Source organism: Maylandia zebra, linkage group LG8 (genome assembly GCF_041146795.1).
Source record: "Maylandia zebra isolate NMK-2024a linkage group LG8, Mzebra_GT3a, whole genome shotgun sequence".
Lineage (NCBI taxonomy): Eukaryota > Metazoa > Chordata > Actinopteri > Cichliformes > Cichlidae > Maylandia > Maylandia zebra.
In genome coordinates, this window is record NC_135174.1 from 29,752,388 (window position 1) to 29,769,842 (window position 17,455).

The following is a 17,455-nucleotide window of genomic DNA, read 5'->3' on the forward strand; positions in this document are numbered from 1 at the left end:
ATAACAATATGTCTGTGAAGGTTCTCAGTCATCCAGGTCATCGTAGTCAAAGGAGCTTGCAAAGAAAAGCGTCTGGACTTCTTTAAGTTGCTTGAAGACGTTTCACCTCTCATCCGAGAAGCTTCTCGGATGAGAGGTGAAACGTCTTCAAGCAACTTAAAGCAACTTAAAGAAGTCCAGACGCTTTTCTTTGCAAGCTCCTTTGAGTATTTATAACAGTATTTACAACAGCATGTTTGCACTGAAGCACCGCAACAATTTCCTAATGTTGTAAACCTGCTCAACATTTGGCAATAAAACCCTTTCTGATTCTGATTGCCTGGACCTGGTGAACCTGGTTTATCTGGACCTCATGAACCTGGTTTGCCTGGACCTGGTGAACCTGGTTTGTCTGGACCTCATGAACCTGGTTTGCCTGGACCCAGTAAACCTGGTCTATCTTGACCTCCTGATCCTGATTTATCTGGGCCTCATGAACCTGATTTGTGTGGACCTGGTTAACCTGGTTTATCTGGACCTCATGAATAATGAATGAATGAATGAATACATTTTATTTAAGAAAGCGCCTTTCAAAACACTCAAGGACACTGTACACAAGCAATAACAACAACAAACATAACAATTTACAAAATAATAATGATAAAACGTTGAGCAAATAGATCAAATAAATTAAAGTAGCAGGATGGAAAGATTTATGTGGAATAGGCTAATGTGAATAGGTGAGTTTTGAGTCTGGACTTATATAGAGGGATGGAAGTGATGTTCCAAAGTCGGGGGCAGAGCAACAGAAAGCCCTGCGCCCCACGGTGGCTAGTCGGGGGGAAGGGATGGAAGAGAAAGAGAGGAGGAGGATCTGAGATACGGAGAAGGAATGGTGATTTGAACCAGGTCAGAGAGGTATGAAGGTGAGAGATGATGGGTAGCCTTGAATGTGTACAAAAGTATCTTGAAATCGATGCAGTATTTAACCGGACGCCAGTGAACCTGGTTTATGTGGACCTGGTTAACCGGGTCTATCTGGACCTGCTGAACCTGGTTTATCTGGACCACTTCACTTCACTCTTATCTCCTAACAGACCTCCTGACATTGTGGAGGTCCTTCTTCTGTTGCAGACGAACCAGGTGTGACCTTAGCTCTGTGAATAAAGTGGGAGGAGCTAAATTCACTGTCTGCTCTTCAGGTGGAACAGCCAATCAGAACAAAGAATTATTGAACTAAACTTCTGTCAGGTTGGTTTCTGATGTTTTTATGTCTAGTTCTTATAGAGATTTTGCTCTTCAGCCTAACTCTGCTGAGCTCAGGTTCAGCTCTGTCACAGGTTACTGAACCAACCCCATCTGACAACTTCAAAATCAGCGACCTAAGCTAATCATATAGGGTGTCACCTAGTTTAGCTAGTAAGAGTCCAACACCAGTTTGGGCCAGACTCTTTTACTTAGCTGAACATCAGCAAGCTGAAACGAAGCCATCAGTCATTGTGAGACAGCACAGTGGCATTCTAGGAACGTGTAACAGGATAGTTTGAGAGCCAGCTGACAGCTGGGCTCTGCTCTGATTGGCTGGCAACAGAGAACCCATAGACCCTCGGTTGGTGAGCTGCTGGTTCCAGGAATCCTTTCAGGTCCTCCTGGTCTGATCCAGACTGAGCTGACCTGGCCACTCAGCTGCTGGACTGTGGTGGTCTGCACACACTAAAGCAGAGCAAACATTTTACTACACAGAGATCCAACAGGTAAACTCTGCACACCTGGGAAAGTGTGACCAACCTGCTGCTGTTAGGACCATAGGATGAAGGCCAAAGAGAAGAAGAGAAACAGGAAAAGGAACTGAAAGAAGAAGAAAGCAGTGCAGAATCTGTCGATGTCAGAGGAAGCAGTTTTTTACATACATGTTTCTGTTCGATTTGTCTTTACCTTCTCTTCCAGCTCTTTAATCTGTCGTTTCTGTGCTTCTATAAATTCCTCCAGCTCCTTGTTCCTCTGACAAACACAACATCATTGATTACAGACTACAAAGGAGAAATCATAATAGTGTACCTGTGCTCATTTCAGTGGTTTACCTGTTGGGTGAGCTGCAGTAGTTCCATCCGCTCTCGAAGGATTTGGGCATCTCTCTCTCTGAGCTCACACATCACAGTTCGTTTCCACTGGTCCATGGCTCTCCTCAGCTCCTCTCGCTCTCCCTCTGTCAGACTCTCAGACAGTCGACCCTCCATCTTTAATCCCTCTATCCTGGATTCCTCTTCCTGCTGCAGAGCCTCAAACAACATGGCCTCCAGCTCCAGGATCCTCTGGATCAAAGAAACATTTTTGCGCTGTCATTGTTGTTGCTCAATCATCCAGCTAAGGAAATCCCAAAATGTTGATCCTGTTCATTTGGATGTTTTCAGTGGGAGAAACGTTTTGTCACTCATCCAGGTGCAGGTTTCCCCAACTTTATAAACAGGACATTTGCACAATGACTGAAACGAGCACCACTGAACAAACAACGGGCCGTGAAGTCATTTCCTTGATCATTAATATGCAGATTGTCATGGCCATAGATTGACAACCATTGATCACAGCCCACTGATCAACGGGCCAATGATATCAGAACAGGCTCAAAGACTTGCTCTCAGTTATTTGGTTGACCTCTCCACAGTACAGGTTCAGCTATTCACTGACCTTATGGGCCTGATCCATCGACTGCTTCCTGTAGTCCAGCTCTTCATCCAAGTAACCTTTCTGCTTACTGAACAGCTCCTAGAAAACAACAGCATCTTCACTGGCACCACATTTATTTACCCCAGACAACAACTTCCCAACATGGATACTGCTGCTTTACAAACCGCTAAGGCCTTTTAATGTTTTCTGTACAAACAGACTCCGACATATGAAAGAGTTGAAACTAAAAGCTTCCTGTCCAGCTCGCGATCACCACGCTCTTCTTACTGGACCGACTCACCACAGAGCACTTATTTTAGCCTCATAATTCAGATGGATCTAGTGTCATTGACCAGACCACAGATCAGATCACATGATTTCAGCAAGTAGAAAAAAGTCCCAACAGAGACCAGATACACTTTGTCTTTCACCTTCTCACTCTCGATGTCCAACATTTTCTGCTGCAGGGCCGATTTTGTCACTTCAATGGACTCCAGCCACTGAAAGGGGGTAAAGAGAGACAGGTGAGCAGACAGGTAGACAGAGACAGGCTGGTCGTAAAGCAGATATTGATTGTGCACTGTCTGTCCTCCTCATCAATCCAAGTTCATCTTTAAATTTCTGTGTATGTTCAGCTTTATTCACAGAGTTCACACAGATTTGTGTGAACTGTTTCTCACCTGAACTTGTTCATCCCAAACAAACAGTTTAGGAGCCTCAGGTGACACATATGAACAAACGACGAGGACCGGGCTGTGTCACGGGATACTAGAGTATACTGAGTACTACTTTTCAAAGCTTTTATTGACCCACAGATGCTGGAGAATCTGGTAACCTCATCAACACTCAGCATCTTTAAATCTCACCTAAAGACTTGTTTTTAAATGTTTCTGACACTTTTCTGTATCTTCCTGCAGTAGGGCTGCCACAAACGATTATTTTGATAGTCGACTACTCACCGATTATTTTTGCGATTAGTCGACTAATCAGATCATCATCCATTGGATGTAAAACGTACAGCTTATTGCACCAGCAGCATCTGCTCTTATATAACTATCATTAGCTTACAGCTTTAAGTGTGTAAGGTGCTAACTAAAAATAAAGACAAGATGATAGTTTATTATATTATTTATTATATTATAATTTTAATGAAATTTGCAGATTGTTTCGGTGAAGTTTAATAAACTCCTTGCTATCTAAAATATAACAGGACACCGGAGTAAATTCTGCAGCATCTCACACTTCTGATAATCAGCTGTCTGCTTGACGTTTATTCAGCTGTGTAAAAACTATAACTTTAATTTCAGCCAAACCGATTTACTCAGGAACAAATAAAACACTAAAAAAAGCCAAACAATAACATTTTAAGTTATCTAAGTGACTCATATATATTTAACCTGAGTAGTGAAAGACGGCGGTGGGTTTGAAAACGATTTGTCGGGAGTCCGGTGTTCTCACGGCTCTAGTGACCTAGCCCCCGGCTAGCTATCGAGCTAGTGGGTAACAGACATCTCCGAAAACGTCGGAGCGCTTTTGAAAATATGCGGTGTCTTGATAAACTGAGCAGATATTTGAGGTTTACACAGCTACATTCTCGGCTGAAAATATGTTAAACGTTTATTTTGTGACCCAGAAAGAATAATAAGAGTAAAGTTAAAGCTAACTAGCTGCCACCATTGTTGACAACTGAGCTGGGCTGCGCTATGAATTCTGGGACACAGCTTCTTCTTCTTCGGGGTTTAACGGCAGCTGGCATCCTTGTACATGCAGTGCTGCCATCTTCTGTTTCAGTCCGTTATTACACTCTTAAATCCTGCTACTTATTCCTGCGTCTTTTGGGATCTTACAAAGCTTCAAACGACGCGTCGACTATTAAATCAGTCGTGACTAGTCGACTAATCATGGCAGCCCTATCCTGCAGACATGCAAAGTACCTGTTGTTTGAATTTATTCTAGTCCATTAACAAACACATGATGGTAAGAGCCAACTTAGCTGGTGTTCATGTTTCTTGAATCACATGGTATTTTTGCATGTGCACACATTTCATATTGTTACCTCGCAGAGACAGAGCAAACAACTTTGTGAAACAATAGTGACGAGCTGTCTGACTGTTCACGTGATACCTGCCGAGATCAACAGCAACTTTACGAGATCGGACTGATCTTATGTAAACTTTGATGAGCCGTCAGTTATTCCACGTCCTCAATCTCACTATGCGAACCTGCTTTTTCCCTGTGCCAATAACTCTGAGAGGTGCAAAGAATAAGAAACTTTATCTGCATCCTGTCAGAGAGCAGAAACCTCAGCTCTCTGAGAACTGACAGGTGGGACGCTCACCTTTTCTGCTAGAGTGAGTACCGTCCGGGCATGTATTACCACCACCTGCTCTTCATTGGACAGATTCTACAGAAAAACAACATGTCAGCAATATATAAACAACACGCTCAACATGGAAAGTATTGTTGTCCCGACACAAACTCAGATTTATTCACTGATCATCAGAAAGGACTCACTAATGAAACAGGGAACGTGTCACCACGGTTACTAAACAGCATGTTTACAAAATGCACACATTCAACACACGTGAAGCCACAAGCGGATTACATGGATCACATGTTTCAGTGACACAGACATGTACAAAATAAATTCAACATACACTTACGGCGTTATCTCCCAGAATGTCCAGCTTCTTCATCAGCTCACTCATCACAATGTCCTGATCGGCAAATCACAAAAACAACCATTACACAGTGAAAAAATAAACACACACAAGTAGACGGCAAGACACAAAAGCAAAACAACTCAGTCACAATTAAAAGCTAGAGAGTAAGGATGTGTCTTCAGATGGAGAGACCCTAATTTGAAGAAGCAAACTGTTTACACACACAGCAAAGGCCCCTCCTGTGTTTCAGTCAGAAGCAGCCTTCAGTTTATAGCATGAGATAAAGATCAGAGAGGTACGGCGAAGCTTATCCACTTAGAGACTTAAAAACAAGCAATAACATCTTAAAATCAATTCTATAACGTGCTGGAAGCCAGAACGCAAACAAGCCTAGACGGGGAAATACGGTCGCGTTTACGCCTGCCTGTCAGGAGCACACGTAAACACGCGAGAGCTGAAGATGAGAGAGCTGCTGCCAGGTCTGGATCAATTACTCGCATTAGCTACTCACTCGAAGCCTTTAACAGCAGTTTCTCAATATGAAGAAACATCAAATAACATTCCCAGAATTTTGCAAAGGCAGTTCTGCTTTTCCCAGAGGGTCAAGGTCACCCTTAAGAGAAGAACGAGGGTCAGAAGGTCCACATAGGACAATCTCAGCTTTTTGATTGTTCACATTCAAAACATTTAATGCCAGCCATGATTTAATATCATGAAGACAGTCACGCAAAACTTTCAAAGTCTGTAGAATTCTTTTTAAGAGGAAAGTAGATTTGTGAATCATCAGCAAAACAGTGAAAAGAGAATCCATATTTTCTGAAAACAGAGCCTAATGGGAGCATGTGAAAGGAGAAAATGCTGGGCCAAGGGTGGATCCTTGAGGGACTCCACATGGATGGATGGATGAACCTGACAGAAAACATTCTGCTGCTTAAATAGAATCTAAACCAATCAAGGGCAGGTGCCTTAATACCCACAGCAGTCTGGACACTACAACACCATGACCCACTTTATCAAATGCAGTGCTCAGGTCTAAAAGCACTTAAATGGCATTAATAAAAGATCATTAAAAACTTTTAAAGGCATAGTTTCAGTGCTGTGTAGCGCTTTGAGCCTGGCGCTGGACGCAGACAATTTTCTCCAGGACTTTGGACACGAAAGGGAGCTCAGAGAACTCTGGCAACATGAATTATAGTTTGAAGGCCAAGAGAAACAGAATAGAACAATCCTTTAATTATCCCACAAGGGGAAATTTGGTGATGCCCACCTGATTTATTTTTCCAAGTGGATCATTATTCATCCACTTGATTGATCTTTATTAATTATTTATTCTTTTAAGTTATTACAATTGGAACAGACAGGACCCGTGGATAGAAAAGGGAAAGACAAAGACAAGCAACCTTCCAAAAAAGGAGAGGGAAAGAAAAGCAGAGGGGAAGCGCGACAGAGAGAAAAGATCAGCTGGATCACCTGCTGGCAGAAAGAGAACAACACAGGAGGGAGACCACAGCAACAACCTAGATAAGCAGAACTAACAGTAAATAATAAAAACTGAGCGGAGCAGCACACAACGACAACGCATGGAGGCAGCAGCCAAGGAAGAAGTGTGTTTCTGTGAACACAGGTGTGGACAAACAGGTACTCAGGTGTGAACACCTGTGTGTGCAAGCGCACTTGTATTCATAAGGTTCCTCCATGTAAGTGCAGCTGGATAGTGTAGTGGTAAGACTACACATCCCACTTTGGAGTGGGAGGTGCAAGTTCGATTCCCACCCAGTATCCACTAAGGGTCCAAAGGACCAAAGGGACCAAAGCCATGGACCAAAGGGCTATTACTGACAAAGCTTGTTTGTTTGTAATAGTAGGTGTTGCGAGCCATGAAGCAGGCATGGAGATGATCCCAGAAATCCAGAGGCCCCCCAGAGCACCGGAGGAGCAGCTGCGTACATCACCATTGTGGCGAGATCGCCACAGCAGCCGCCAACCGAAGAGGGGACTGAGCCCCCCACCCCTGGAAGGGGCCTGACCGAGCATCGGGCGCCGGATTGATCCAGTACACGGCATGGTGTTAATAATCAGACAGTAGGTCCAATGGTGTCAAAGACTTATTATGTCGAGGCTTCAGACGGGACACTACTTCAGTGCACCAAGAAACAGGTTAAAGGTGTGTTCAGGGGTATTCAGCACAAACAGCATCGACATGTTGAGGATGATTTTTAGTTATCTTGCATCACAGGGATGTTTGTTCTAAACTCCAACCTGAGCTTTTCTTAATCCAGATCTGCTGCTGCGACTCTACCGGCCTCTGATGTGAATGCGACGACTTGTGTTTGGAGGCGGTTTGACCCTTGAATCTGTGACAGACTAATTTCTACGTCTGTGACTGAACACTGACCAAACTTCAGCGCCTAAGGGTTCACAGATGCAGCGTGAACCCTAGAAATAAAAAGCTGTGAATGGTTGTCTGTCTCTGTATTAACCCAGTGACAAACCTGTGACCTGTCCAGGTGTACCCCGCCCATCGCCCTATGACAGCGAGGATGTGCTGCAGTCCCCCCACAACACTGAATTGGATAAAGAAAACGGATGGCTATAATAGATTTATCTCACTGCTGCTTGATGATCACAAATTCAATAATCTTCTGCAGCGCTGCTGTCATCGTTTTTGCAGCACTTTATTTTCTTTTACATTTTTATAGCTCTGTCAGCATTCCTCTAATAACTCCTCTCACTGGAGCAAAAGGAGCTCAGCTGATCCATTTGTAAAGAGAATGAAATGACAAATCAAACGCACCTTTCAGGCCCAGTTTAACAGTGAAAGTGTAGCTTAGTTCAGCCAGCTAACACAGCGAAAGCCTGGATATGCTGAATATGCTGGCAGTGCACCCCTCAGAGATATTTACAGGTGCACTCAGGTGTACTGACGGATGTACTCACAGTGACTCCCTCTGCCTCACAGTAAACCTGTAGAGGACTGAGGCCTTCAGGGAAATGGAGCTGTTGGAAATTGATGGCGGGTGAGCGCCGCTCCCTCTCCTGAACAGCAAACAGAAATCACAGGTAAACGTCTGGAAGTTTGAGATGCTGTTACTGGCATCTGCAACGTTTTCACCTCTAACTCCAGGATCCTGAACTCCAGCAGCTCGTTCTGGTCTTTGGCATCCTGGATGTCGTTTTTCAGTCGCAGCTCTTCACCTTCCATCTGCCTGACCTGCAAACCATCCGTTGTTACGTGTGACATTAAGTCTATTCTCAGCCAAATACCAAATATACCAAATGCAAGTTGTTCTTTTTGATTCAGAAGAATTTGTGTGTATATTTACTGAGACGTCACGATTGACAAATGCGATTCACCTTCGCCACCAGTTCCTGATTCCTCCGATACAACGCCTGCTTCTCCTCCACCCACTTCAGGTCCTGAGACACAGACAGAGCGACCGCACTGTCAATGTTGTGATCGTGTGATCTGTTTTCAGACCTGTTCTCTGTTCTCATCACACGTGTTCGGCTGTGTTCCACAGAGAACCACTGGTTTTGCTGTTATATGTTCAGATATATATTGAAAACTATCTATTCAGGATTGCATACCTCTCATCATGACTCTTAGTCTATTTATACCTTGTTTAGCTTTTATACTTGTATGTTTATTTTTTTTTTAATTTTTGTTTACCTTGTTACTAGGGGTGCAACGATACTCGTATCGATATTGAACCGTTCGATACAGAGCTTTCGGTTCGGTACGCACAGGTATCGAACAATACAACATTTGTAATTTATTTTATCAACTTTCCTTCTGACGATGCTGTCTGTGTTGAGCGCTCAGTGGATCTGCGCTCGACAGTGCAGCCTAGGCGGAGTAGTCGAACGCAGATTCATTGAGCGCAGCGCAAGCTAGCAAGACAGAAGCTAAGCTCGTTGCAACATGGCAAACTGACCCTCCCCCACCCTCATTCAGATCTGGGCTTTGGAACTATTTTGGTTTTCATGTGACGTATGACCCTGAAGGTAAGCGCGTCATGGACTAAAGTAAAACAGTATGTTGCATGTGCCATGCAATGCTCAATTACATGGGTGGGAGCTAGTGCGTTAGCGCAGTTAGCTCGTTAACGTGTTGGCCGTCCAGCCCCACACACGGGGCGATCCGCGGTAGCTCGTTAACGGAGATTTGCCGTGTTGTGGCGTTAACGTCATTTCAGATTAACGCTGACAGCACTAGTGGGAACACAACGAATATGACTGCACATTTACTCCGACATCATCCTGGTGCAAAGACAAGTGGAAGCAGACAAAAACAACAAGCACGCATGCTACTAACTTTACCCGAGTCATTTACAGCCGTTAGCACAGGATTCTCCTTATGGGGACCTGATATGTTTAATATGCTGCTGAGAATATAGCCCAGAAGAAGCGTATAGTAGAGCTTTTATTTTGGAAAGAGACATTTCTCTGTAATAAACTCTCTTTTCCAAAGATGAGGGATTTCTCCAGCAGATAGATTTATTTTATTACTTTGTTGTTTCAGCAACATTAAATTTAAAAACTGTACGTTTGAGTTAAAATATATATTTATAATTTTAATAAATGACAAATTAAAAAGGCATGAACATTTTTTGTATCAAACCGAACTGAACCGTGAATTTTGTGTATCGTAGCACCCCTACTTGTTACAGAACACTACACTCCAAGCTGCGCATGTGCACAATTGCAACTGCTGGCACGGTCTCTGCACACAGAAAATCTGCGTTGCGCACAAAAAAAATAATCTAACCTGAATTGAAATTAAAATTAAAACTTCAACAATTCTGTTTTGCAATGTTAGTCAGTGACTGGCTGCTCCCGTATGGGAACGATGCCACCTTATCCCACAGTCCAGCCAATGATGCGATTCACATTCGTATATACGCAGCTAATCAACGTGGTTGACAGGCTATGACAGCGTCCTTATGTGCCGACGCCGGTGTGCTGACACTAATTGGCTGCTGCCGGTCCAAACAATTTGATTTTTGATTTGACTGATAGTTGTTGAATAACAAATGTTGTGAAGCTATATAATATGTATATAGCAGTTGAAATGTTTTAGTTAAATCCTTATTGGTTAAATATATGGTTTGTTTATTTATTTATAAATTGTGTACACAGGAACAAGAATGTATTTAGCTTAACTGGCTGACATTTTTGTGTTATTCTTGTGATTTCTTATTGGCCTTGTTTATTTAATGCAGGCCAGGTGAACCTTTTTGGGTATGGAAAAGGATGGTGAGCCAATGAACGGCTAGGAGCAGGACTCATTCTGCATTCAAGCTTCCACTGGACTGGTAGGAAGCTATCAAAGATGACGCTCTTTCCCCATTTTCCGAATACACTGATTTCCACAATCATACACACCATTTCCCCCGTTTATGGACAATAGCGCTTGGACATCTCTCATGAACATTCAGATAAAACTCATTGACTTCAGTGTGGATCAGTGTTTTTGATGTTAACATGTGTTATTTATGGGGAACTTTTTTTTTTCTTGTTATTTTTCTTTGCTTTCGATTAAATACATGGTACCTGCAAAAGCATTTTGTGTTGTGTGTATTTATTAATTACTGCCCATCAGCTCCAGTAGCATTCCTAAATCTTCTGATTAATAATAACCTAATATTTCACTCAATACCTAGCCTGTATTAATTCATTAGCGCTTCATCAGTGTTACACATACTACCCTTTAGGCCTAAGCCCCGGGTGTATAAAGTGTTTGGCTCTGCCTCTGGAGTCAACAGTGTCCATGACACACAACGTAACGTTCGATAATGTGTCATGCGCAAAAGCATCAGCTCTAAGAGCCGTGCTTACAGAGTGCTTTGCAGTGAATCAGAAGAGTCGACTCCCATGAACAAGAGCCGGCTCCTCCTTTCGCTGCTCAGCTCTCACACAGTTGCTCAGCTATGCTCCAATCCCTCCATATTGTGGCCAATCACATGCGAGGTTATAGGATAACATCATTATGTGAAAAACAGAGAGGATGAGAGACACGACAGTCAAGTGGAGCGTGCGTCCGTCCTCTCAGTAAGTGCTAACAAATATAACTGTGTGGATTCCTACAGCATCCACACTATTGAGTTCCTGTTTCTCTTTATTTCGCTCTTTATGGGCGATTGTGGTTCAAGAGTTGGGAGTTCACCTTGTAATTGGAAGGTTGCCGGTTCGAGCCCCGGCTTGGACAGTCTCGGTCGTTGGGTCCTTGGGCAAGACACTTCACCCGTTGCCTACTGGTGGTGGTCAGAGGGCCCGGTGGCGCCAGTGTCCGGCAGCCTCGCCTCTGTCAGTGCGACAGGGTGGCTGTGGCTACAATGTAGCTGCCATCACCAGTGTGTGAATGGGTGGATGACTGGATATGTAAAGCGCTTTGGGGTCCTTAGGGACTAGTAAAGCGCTATATAAATACAGGCCATTTACCATTTATTCTTTATTCCACTATATTCTAGTTACTTCTGTACGTTTTCTGGCACTTAACTAGTCCCACAGTTTTTATCTGATTTTCACCATTCAAACTTTTAAAAATTCTGCTATTTCTGCTCTTTCCTGCTATGACTTTTGGTGCTCATATACTTTTTGAGATATTACATTTTTATGCAATTTTTTTGTCCCATTGAAACGAATGGACCAAATTATCAGTGTGGTCATTGATTTTGCTTGCCAGGGTGAACTGTGTTTTAGCTCAGTGAGATGAGTAGCCGTTCTCAGAGCGGGAGGCCCGGGTTCGAATCCCGCCTATAGCAACATTTTTTTCAGGTAACAGTTAAACTTATCAACACAAATTTCAGCTTCTTCACCCCTTTTCAGCAGAATTATTAGTTTTTTCATTCCTTTTCGGGAAAAATTCCAGATTCTTCAGCAGAAACTTCCGCAGCACAACATTCCGTTTCTTTTCAGTTTCTTCACCTACTTTCAGGACATAGTTTTACTTCTTCAGCTGTTTTTAGCAGATTCCCCTACACGGCATTCATGCAGCATTTTCGCAGGAAATGCAACTTTTTCTAGGTTAAAATATTTCTGCCAAGTATTATTTTTCCTCTTCGTTATTGCAGTTCTGCTAAGTAATTACATTTTTGCTAAGTTCCTATGCTTTTGCAAAGTTATTACCATTGGTGCAACTTTTCAGCTATTTTCAGCAGACAGCTTCAGCGTTACAGCATCCACACAGCATTTTCGCAGGAAATGCAAATTTTTCTAGTTCTATAAAGTTGTTCTATATAGCGTGTAACTGTTCATATAGAGCGTTATTAAATTTATTGCTAATGCACATTGACTTCTGAGGAAATTTTAGATGGCACTCATCAGAAAGGCTGCTGGCCCCTGGTCTAACAGATCTTCAGGATGAACATGGATCTGGTCAAGCATTCAAAGATTTCCTCTCACCTTTATCCATATTTATGAGAGATAAAGAAAAAGAAAAGTCAGGGCGTGCTCTCCTGAACTACCTCTCCAACCGTTTGCACCAGCAGAAATGGCAGCTGATGGAGCTGTAATGTTGTGTAACTCTGGGCATGTGCAGTAGAGGTTCAACCTACAGGAAAAACAGTGCTTTGGACACACCAAATTGTTGGATGTGGAGGTTTTACACCCACCAAGCACCAACATGAAGGTTTTGCCTCTTTCTCCAGACGTTAAGGTCAGAGCTTGAGGAGGAGATACGACCTGCCTGTCACTGTGAGTGGAGACTGTATCACAGCTGTGCCTCCTGCTGGCTCTCTATGGAGTACAACTGTAGTTTACTCTACCTCTGTATGGCTCTGATTGGTTCTTTGATTAGCTTGAAGACACACCCCTTTATTGCAGGATTCTAGCCTAGAACCAATCAGAATGCAGATAATATTCTCATTCACCTGCCTCCTCTTGGTTTTATCCTTCTGTAATTTTTCTGCGTTTTAGAAACTCAACAGTTTTGCATGTTACCAGTCCTTGCTGCTTCAGCGCTGATTCCAGATCTGAAACTCTGCTCTGGTATCGACTGATCTCACTCAGCAGCTGCTCTCTGGTCTGAAACACAAAGAATACAACCGTCAACCTGTTAGTGCCTTGCTTCATTGCAGCTAATGCAGCCCTCTGTGCCCCCACCGGGGTCACCTTGATCTCCTTCTCTGCATCGTAGTTTCCGCCACTCGTCTCCGCTAACAGAGCATACGCTCGCTGCAGCGCTTGGTACTCCTGAGTCAGCTGACGGTAACGAAGCTCCGCCTCCTCATGCACGCATAACTAAAACACACAAAACCCCAACTTCAGACCAGCGAGTCAGAGCAGTAACTGAAACAGTCTCAAGCTCTCATTGTTGCTGTCATCATGAAACGTAATACAGATAGCACAACCAATCATGCACAACTACACACATATCAGCCAATCAGACACTTGCAAGTCGCTGCTGGACGTATAAAAAACATGGCTAATATCGTGCCACTTCCGATTTAAAAGCTATTTCAGAAATAAACTCAGCTCTGTTTTTAATTTAATGACTCTATTAGGACTGATGCAGTTAACTGTTTATAGATCAGGGGTGTCCAACTCCAGTCCTCGAGAGTTTTTAGACGCATCCTTGGTCCGACACACCTGAATCAAATTTATGGCTTGTTCCTAGGCCTTTGCAAAACTTGATGGGATGCTGAAGAGGTAATCCAACCATCTGATTCAGCTGTGTTGGAGTAGGGATGCATCTAAAAGCTGCAGAACTGTAGCTCTCGAGGATTGGAGTTGGACACCCCTGTTATAGACACTGGCAGCTTAAGCAGGTTACAACTTAAAGTACCTGAAGGATGTTTTGTTGTTACTATATGAATTATTATTTAAAATCTAGCAAAGGTGGATCTTTGAAGGTTTTGTCTTTCTGTCGGCTCTCCATCAAAGGCTGAGCGCTGTCTGTTCCAAGAGTCAGAAACTACCAGCTGTTTCCTTTTACATCCCACTGGACTTAAGGACACGTTTGGATGTCCTCACCTTTGGAAACAGTGGGTGTGTGTATGTGTGTGTGCGTACCTCGTCTGGTTCAGTATCTGGAGTTCTGTCAGTGTGAAAGGACAAAGACGAGCCATCAGAATCCACAGACGCCTCTTCATCATAGCCATAAAACGTCTCAATGACCTGCAGGCAACACACAGAGACACAACGTAGTTCTGAAAACCCACCACAAAGTGCCATAACACCATCAAGACATCCTCCATTTTTCTACATCACGCCCAGTTCAGGATGCTTTACAGATCATCAGAGATCTGATTTCTGGTCCAGAAGAGCTGACCAGAGTTGGTCCAACCAGCTCTCAGTATGTTTACATGAAATCATCGAAATCTGATGACTGGGCTGTAACCTGATTGGTCAAAGCTAATTTAATTTGGAGCTGTGACAGGAGAAGACTCTGAATTAGTAAACGACGTTTAGTTTGTGACCTTTTAATATTTCAATCATTATTCAGAAAACACTGAATGTCTGTCACCATGGTGACTTAATTTAAGGAGCTTGTAAAAACACAAGCGACTGGACTCGTTTAAGTTTCTTGAAGATGTTTCAAGTTTCATCCAAGACGCTTCTTCAGCTGTAAAACCAAATAGTGGCGTGTCCCTTATTTGATCATTACCCTCATCACAGGAGCCAAAGTGTGAAAAAAGGTGTAGTTGCTATTAGCAGAGGTTTAGCGAGAGCATTTAGAGAGCATCCTCACACAGAACATGACATCGTGGTTCGGGAACAGCTGTGTGAAGGACCAAAAAGCTCTCCAGAGAGTGATCCGTACAGCAGAACGCTGCTGCAGGATTGCTCTCCCCCCGCTTCAGGACACCTACACCAGGAGATGCCGGACTAGAGCAGCGCAGATACTGAAGGACCCGTCCCATCCTGGCAACAAACTGTTCCAACTTCTGCAATCTGGTAGAAGGTTCCGCATCTTCCGGGCAAGGACAGAGAGACTCAAGAGGAGCTTCTATCCCCAAGCCATCCGGGCCCTAAACACACACACCCGCCCTCTCACATCATCTATAATTGACTGAGTCAGGACTCTTCCAGACACTAAACCAAGGCACAATGTACATTTCAATTCCTTTAATTTTAAATATGTTTATATTGTCTATCCTGTAAAATAGTCAGATGTCTATTCATATTAATGTACAGAATTCACCTGCTTGCTGCTACTACTGCACATTCACCCAGTGTATATACTACATATATATATATATATATATATATATATATATATATATATATATATATATATATATATATATATATATATATAATGTTCTTCCTCTACACCCCCCCCCCCCCCAATTTTTGCACATGTCGAGGAGCGTGTCAGGCTACATTTCACTGTGTTATACTTGTATAACTATGCATGTGACAAATAAAGAACCTTGAACCTTGAACCTTAGCTGAACCATCGTGAGTCATGTGACCTACTGAGATCAACTCACCCATGTGAGTGGGCGTTAAGGTCTCTGTGAAGGATCTCAGAACTGGATTATAGATGGCAGACAGTTGGTGTGGTAAGCCCCGCCCTCTGTTCAAAGATAGCCGTTCACAGTGGACACAGATGCTTCTTTTACTCCTCTTTCAAACCTGTCCTCTCTGTCCAACATGTGAACATTTGCATCCTTAAAGCAGTGACCTTTGTCCTTTAGTACAGCCGAGCCTTGTCCCGTGGAGGTGGCTCTTCTATGTTGTGCGTTTATAAAGTGGATGTTTGGTGTCTCCAGTGTAGAGGTCTGAGCACTCCTCCCTACACTGTACAGCTACGCTACATTGTTGAGGTTGTGTGTGGGATGAACCAGTTTGTGTCTGAGTGTGTGGCTGGGTACACTGGGATGTCGTGCTTGGAGAAGACTCTCCTGAGTTTCTCTGATAAACCTGCCACATGAGGGATGACAGTTGTTCTGTTTGTCCTTCTGATCCTCTCTAGTTGGTGTCTGACCGTCTTTGCTGTGCATCTTAGTTGATTTGATGAAAACCCAGCTGGGATAACCACATGTTTATGAGCTTTCTTTACATGTGTGTTCCTTTGTTTCCCCTTCTGGCTTAGAGGGGATGTTTTTCCAGGGTTGCAGGATCCCGATTTCCCCAAGTTTGTGTTCCAGAGGGTGGTGGAAGTCAAGTGGGGAGTAGGTACTGGTCTGTGTTTGTGGGTTTCCAGCAAATGTAAACGTTGAGGTTTCCATCCTCCTCAATGTGCCATAAATAGCCCCTACATGTCGTTTCTATTGACGACAACATTAAGCAGACATTTAAAAAAAAGTTGTCACCTGGTTTTACAGTGGACCCTCTCAGTGGACCAAAACTGGAGGTCCAAAAATGACTTATAAAAGACGTCGCTCCAACTTCACTTTACGTAATGGGATGCACATTCAGTCTGAGCTGCTGGAGCTTTGCAGCAGGGCTTCATTTGCTGCTTTCAGGAACAAGCTGCACACAAAACACTGAAAGCGTTCTGCACATGAAAGAAATGCTGAGGGTCACCTGCTTCTGATCAGGTAAGCTGGTCAGCCTCGGTTTTCATGGAGATTCAATAGGTAAACAGCTCGCTAAAGAATTAACCTGGCTTCGTCATACACTTCTCTGCACATCTCTTACACACAAACAAAGAAATATCGGGGTACAGGCCTGGCCTCACCCTGCAGGCTCTGAAGGTCCGTTTCCTCCTCCCTGATTCCTGACGCCGGTACCTCAGTAACATGTCTCTCTCCTACAGACAGACAGACAGCAGCATGTTTCACTATTAATAGAAAGACCTTACTCTCAGGGTTATCACTGATTCTATGCATGTTTGATACAAAGCTCACAATCCATCACACAGGACACACCAACAACTGTATTAACACTGGTATGATTCAATACTTACAATCACATTCTTCACATAACCAGCTGTCTCCAGAGCCTGTAAACACAAACTAAGTCTTATTACAGTGAAGTACTGAACTGTAGTACAAGTATAAATGTGTGAGTGTGTGTAGTACTAGTAGGAGCAGTAACAGTATTACTTGTCGTCTGTATGGACACAGTTGCTCACTTAATGGGTTTTTTCACATTGTGGTTCCTCACTGAAGGCATCAAAACTATGAATGAACACATATGGGCTTATGTGTGTCCATCCATCCATCCCCCTCTTCCACTTATTCAATTCAGGGTCGTGG

General features: G+C 43.4%; 1 protein-coding gene across 8 annotated transcripts in view; it reads right to left on the reverse strand.

Annotated features, from left to right (window-relative positions):
• Nucleotides 1-205: 205 nt before the first annotated feature.
• Nucleotides 206-17,455, reverse strand: part of jakmip3 (Janus kinase and microtubule interacting protein 3) — a 39,860-nt gene continuing 22,610 nt past the window's right edge. For 4 of the 8 annotated variants that reach the window (XM_076887777.1, XM_076887780.1, XM_076887776.1 and 1 more), the window contains 15 exons: nt 17,164-17,199; nt 16,936-17,007; nt 14,319-14,423; nt 13,419-13,547; nt 13,248-13,331; nt 8,661-8,723; nt 8,419-8,517; nt 8,244-8,342; nt 5,301-5,360; nt 4,982-5,047; nt 3,075-3,143; nt 2,665-2,742; nt 2,061-2,291; nt 1,915-1,980; nt 206-1,692 (listed from right to left, as the gene is read on the reverse strand). In XM_076887777.1, the coding sequence (XP_076743892.1) occupies nt 1,474-1,692; nt 1,915-1,980; nt 2,061-2,291; nt 2,665-2,742; nt 3,075-3,143; nt 4,982-5,047; nt 5,301-5,360; nt 8,244-8,342; nt 8,419-8,517; nt 8,661-8,723; nt 13,248-13,331; nt 13,419-13,547; nt 14,319-14,423; nt 16,936-17,007; nt 17,164-17,199 (1,476 nt within the window). In that variant the 3' untranslated portion in view covers nt 206-1,473. Of the gene's footprint in view, nt 1,693-1,767; nt 1,828-1,914; nt 1,981-2,060; nt 2,292-2,664; nt 2,743-3,074; nt 3,144-4,981; nt 5,048-5,300; nt 5,361-8,243; nt 8,343-8,418; nt 8,518-8,660; nt 8,724-13,247; nt 13,332-13,418; nt 13,548-14,318; nt 14,424-16,935; nt 17,008-17,163; nt 17,200-17,455 lie in introns of all 8 variants that reach the window. The other 4 variants (XM_076887781.1, XM_076887779.1, XM_076887778.1 and 1 more) reach the window with 3 other exon arrangements.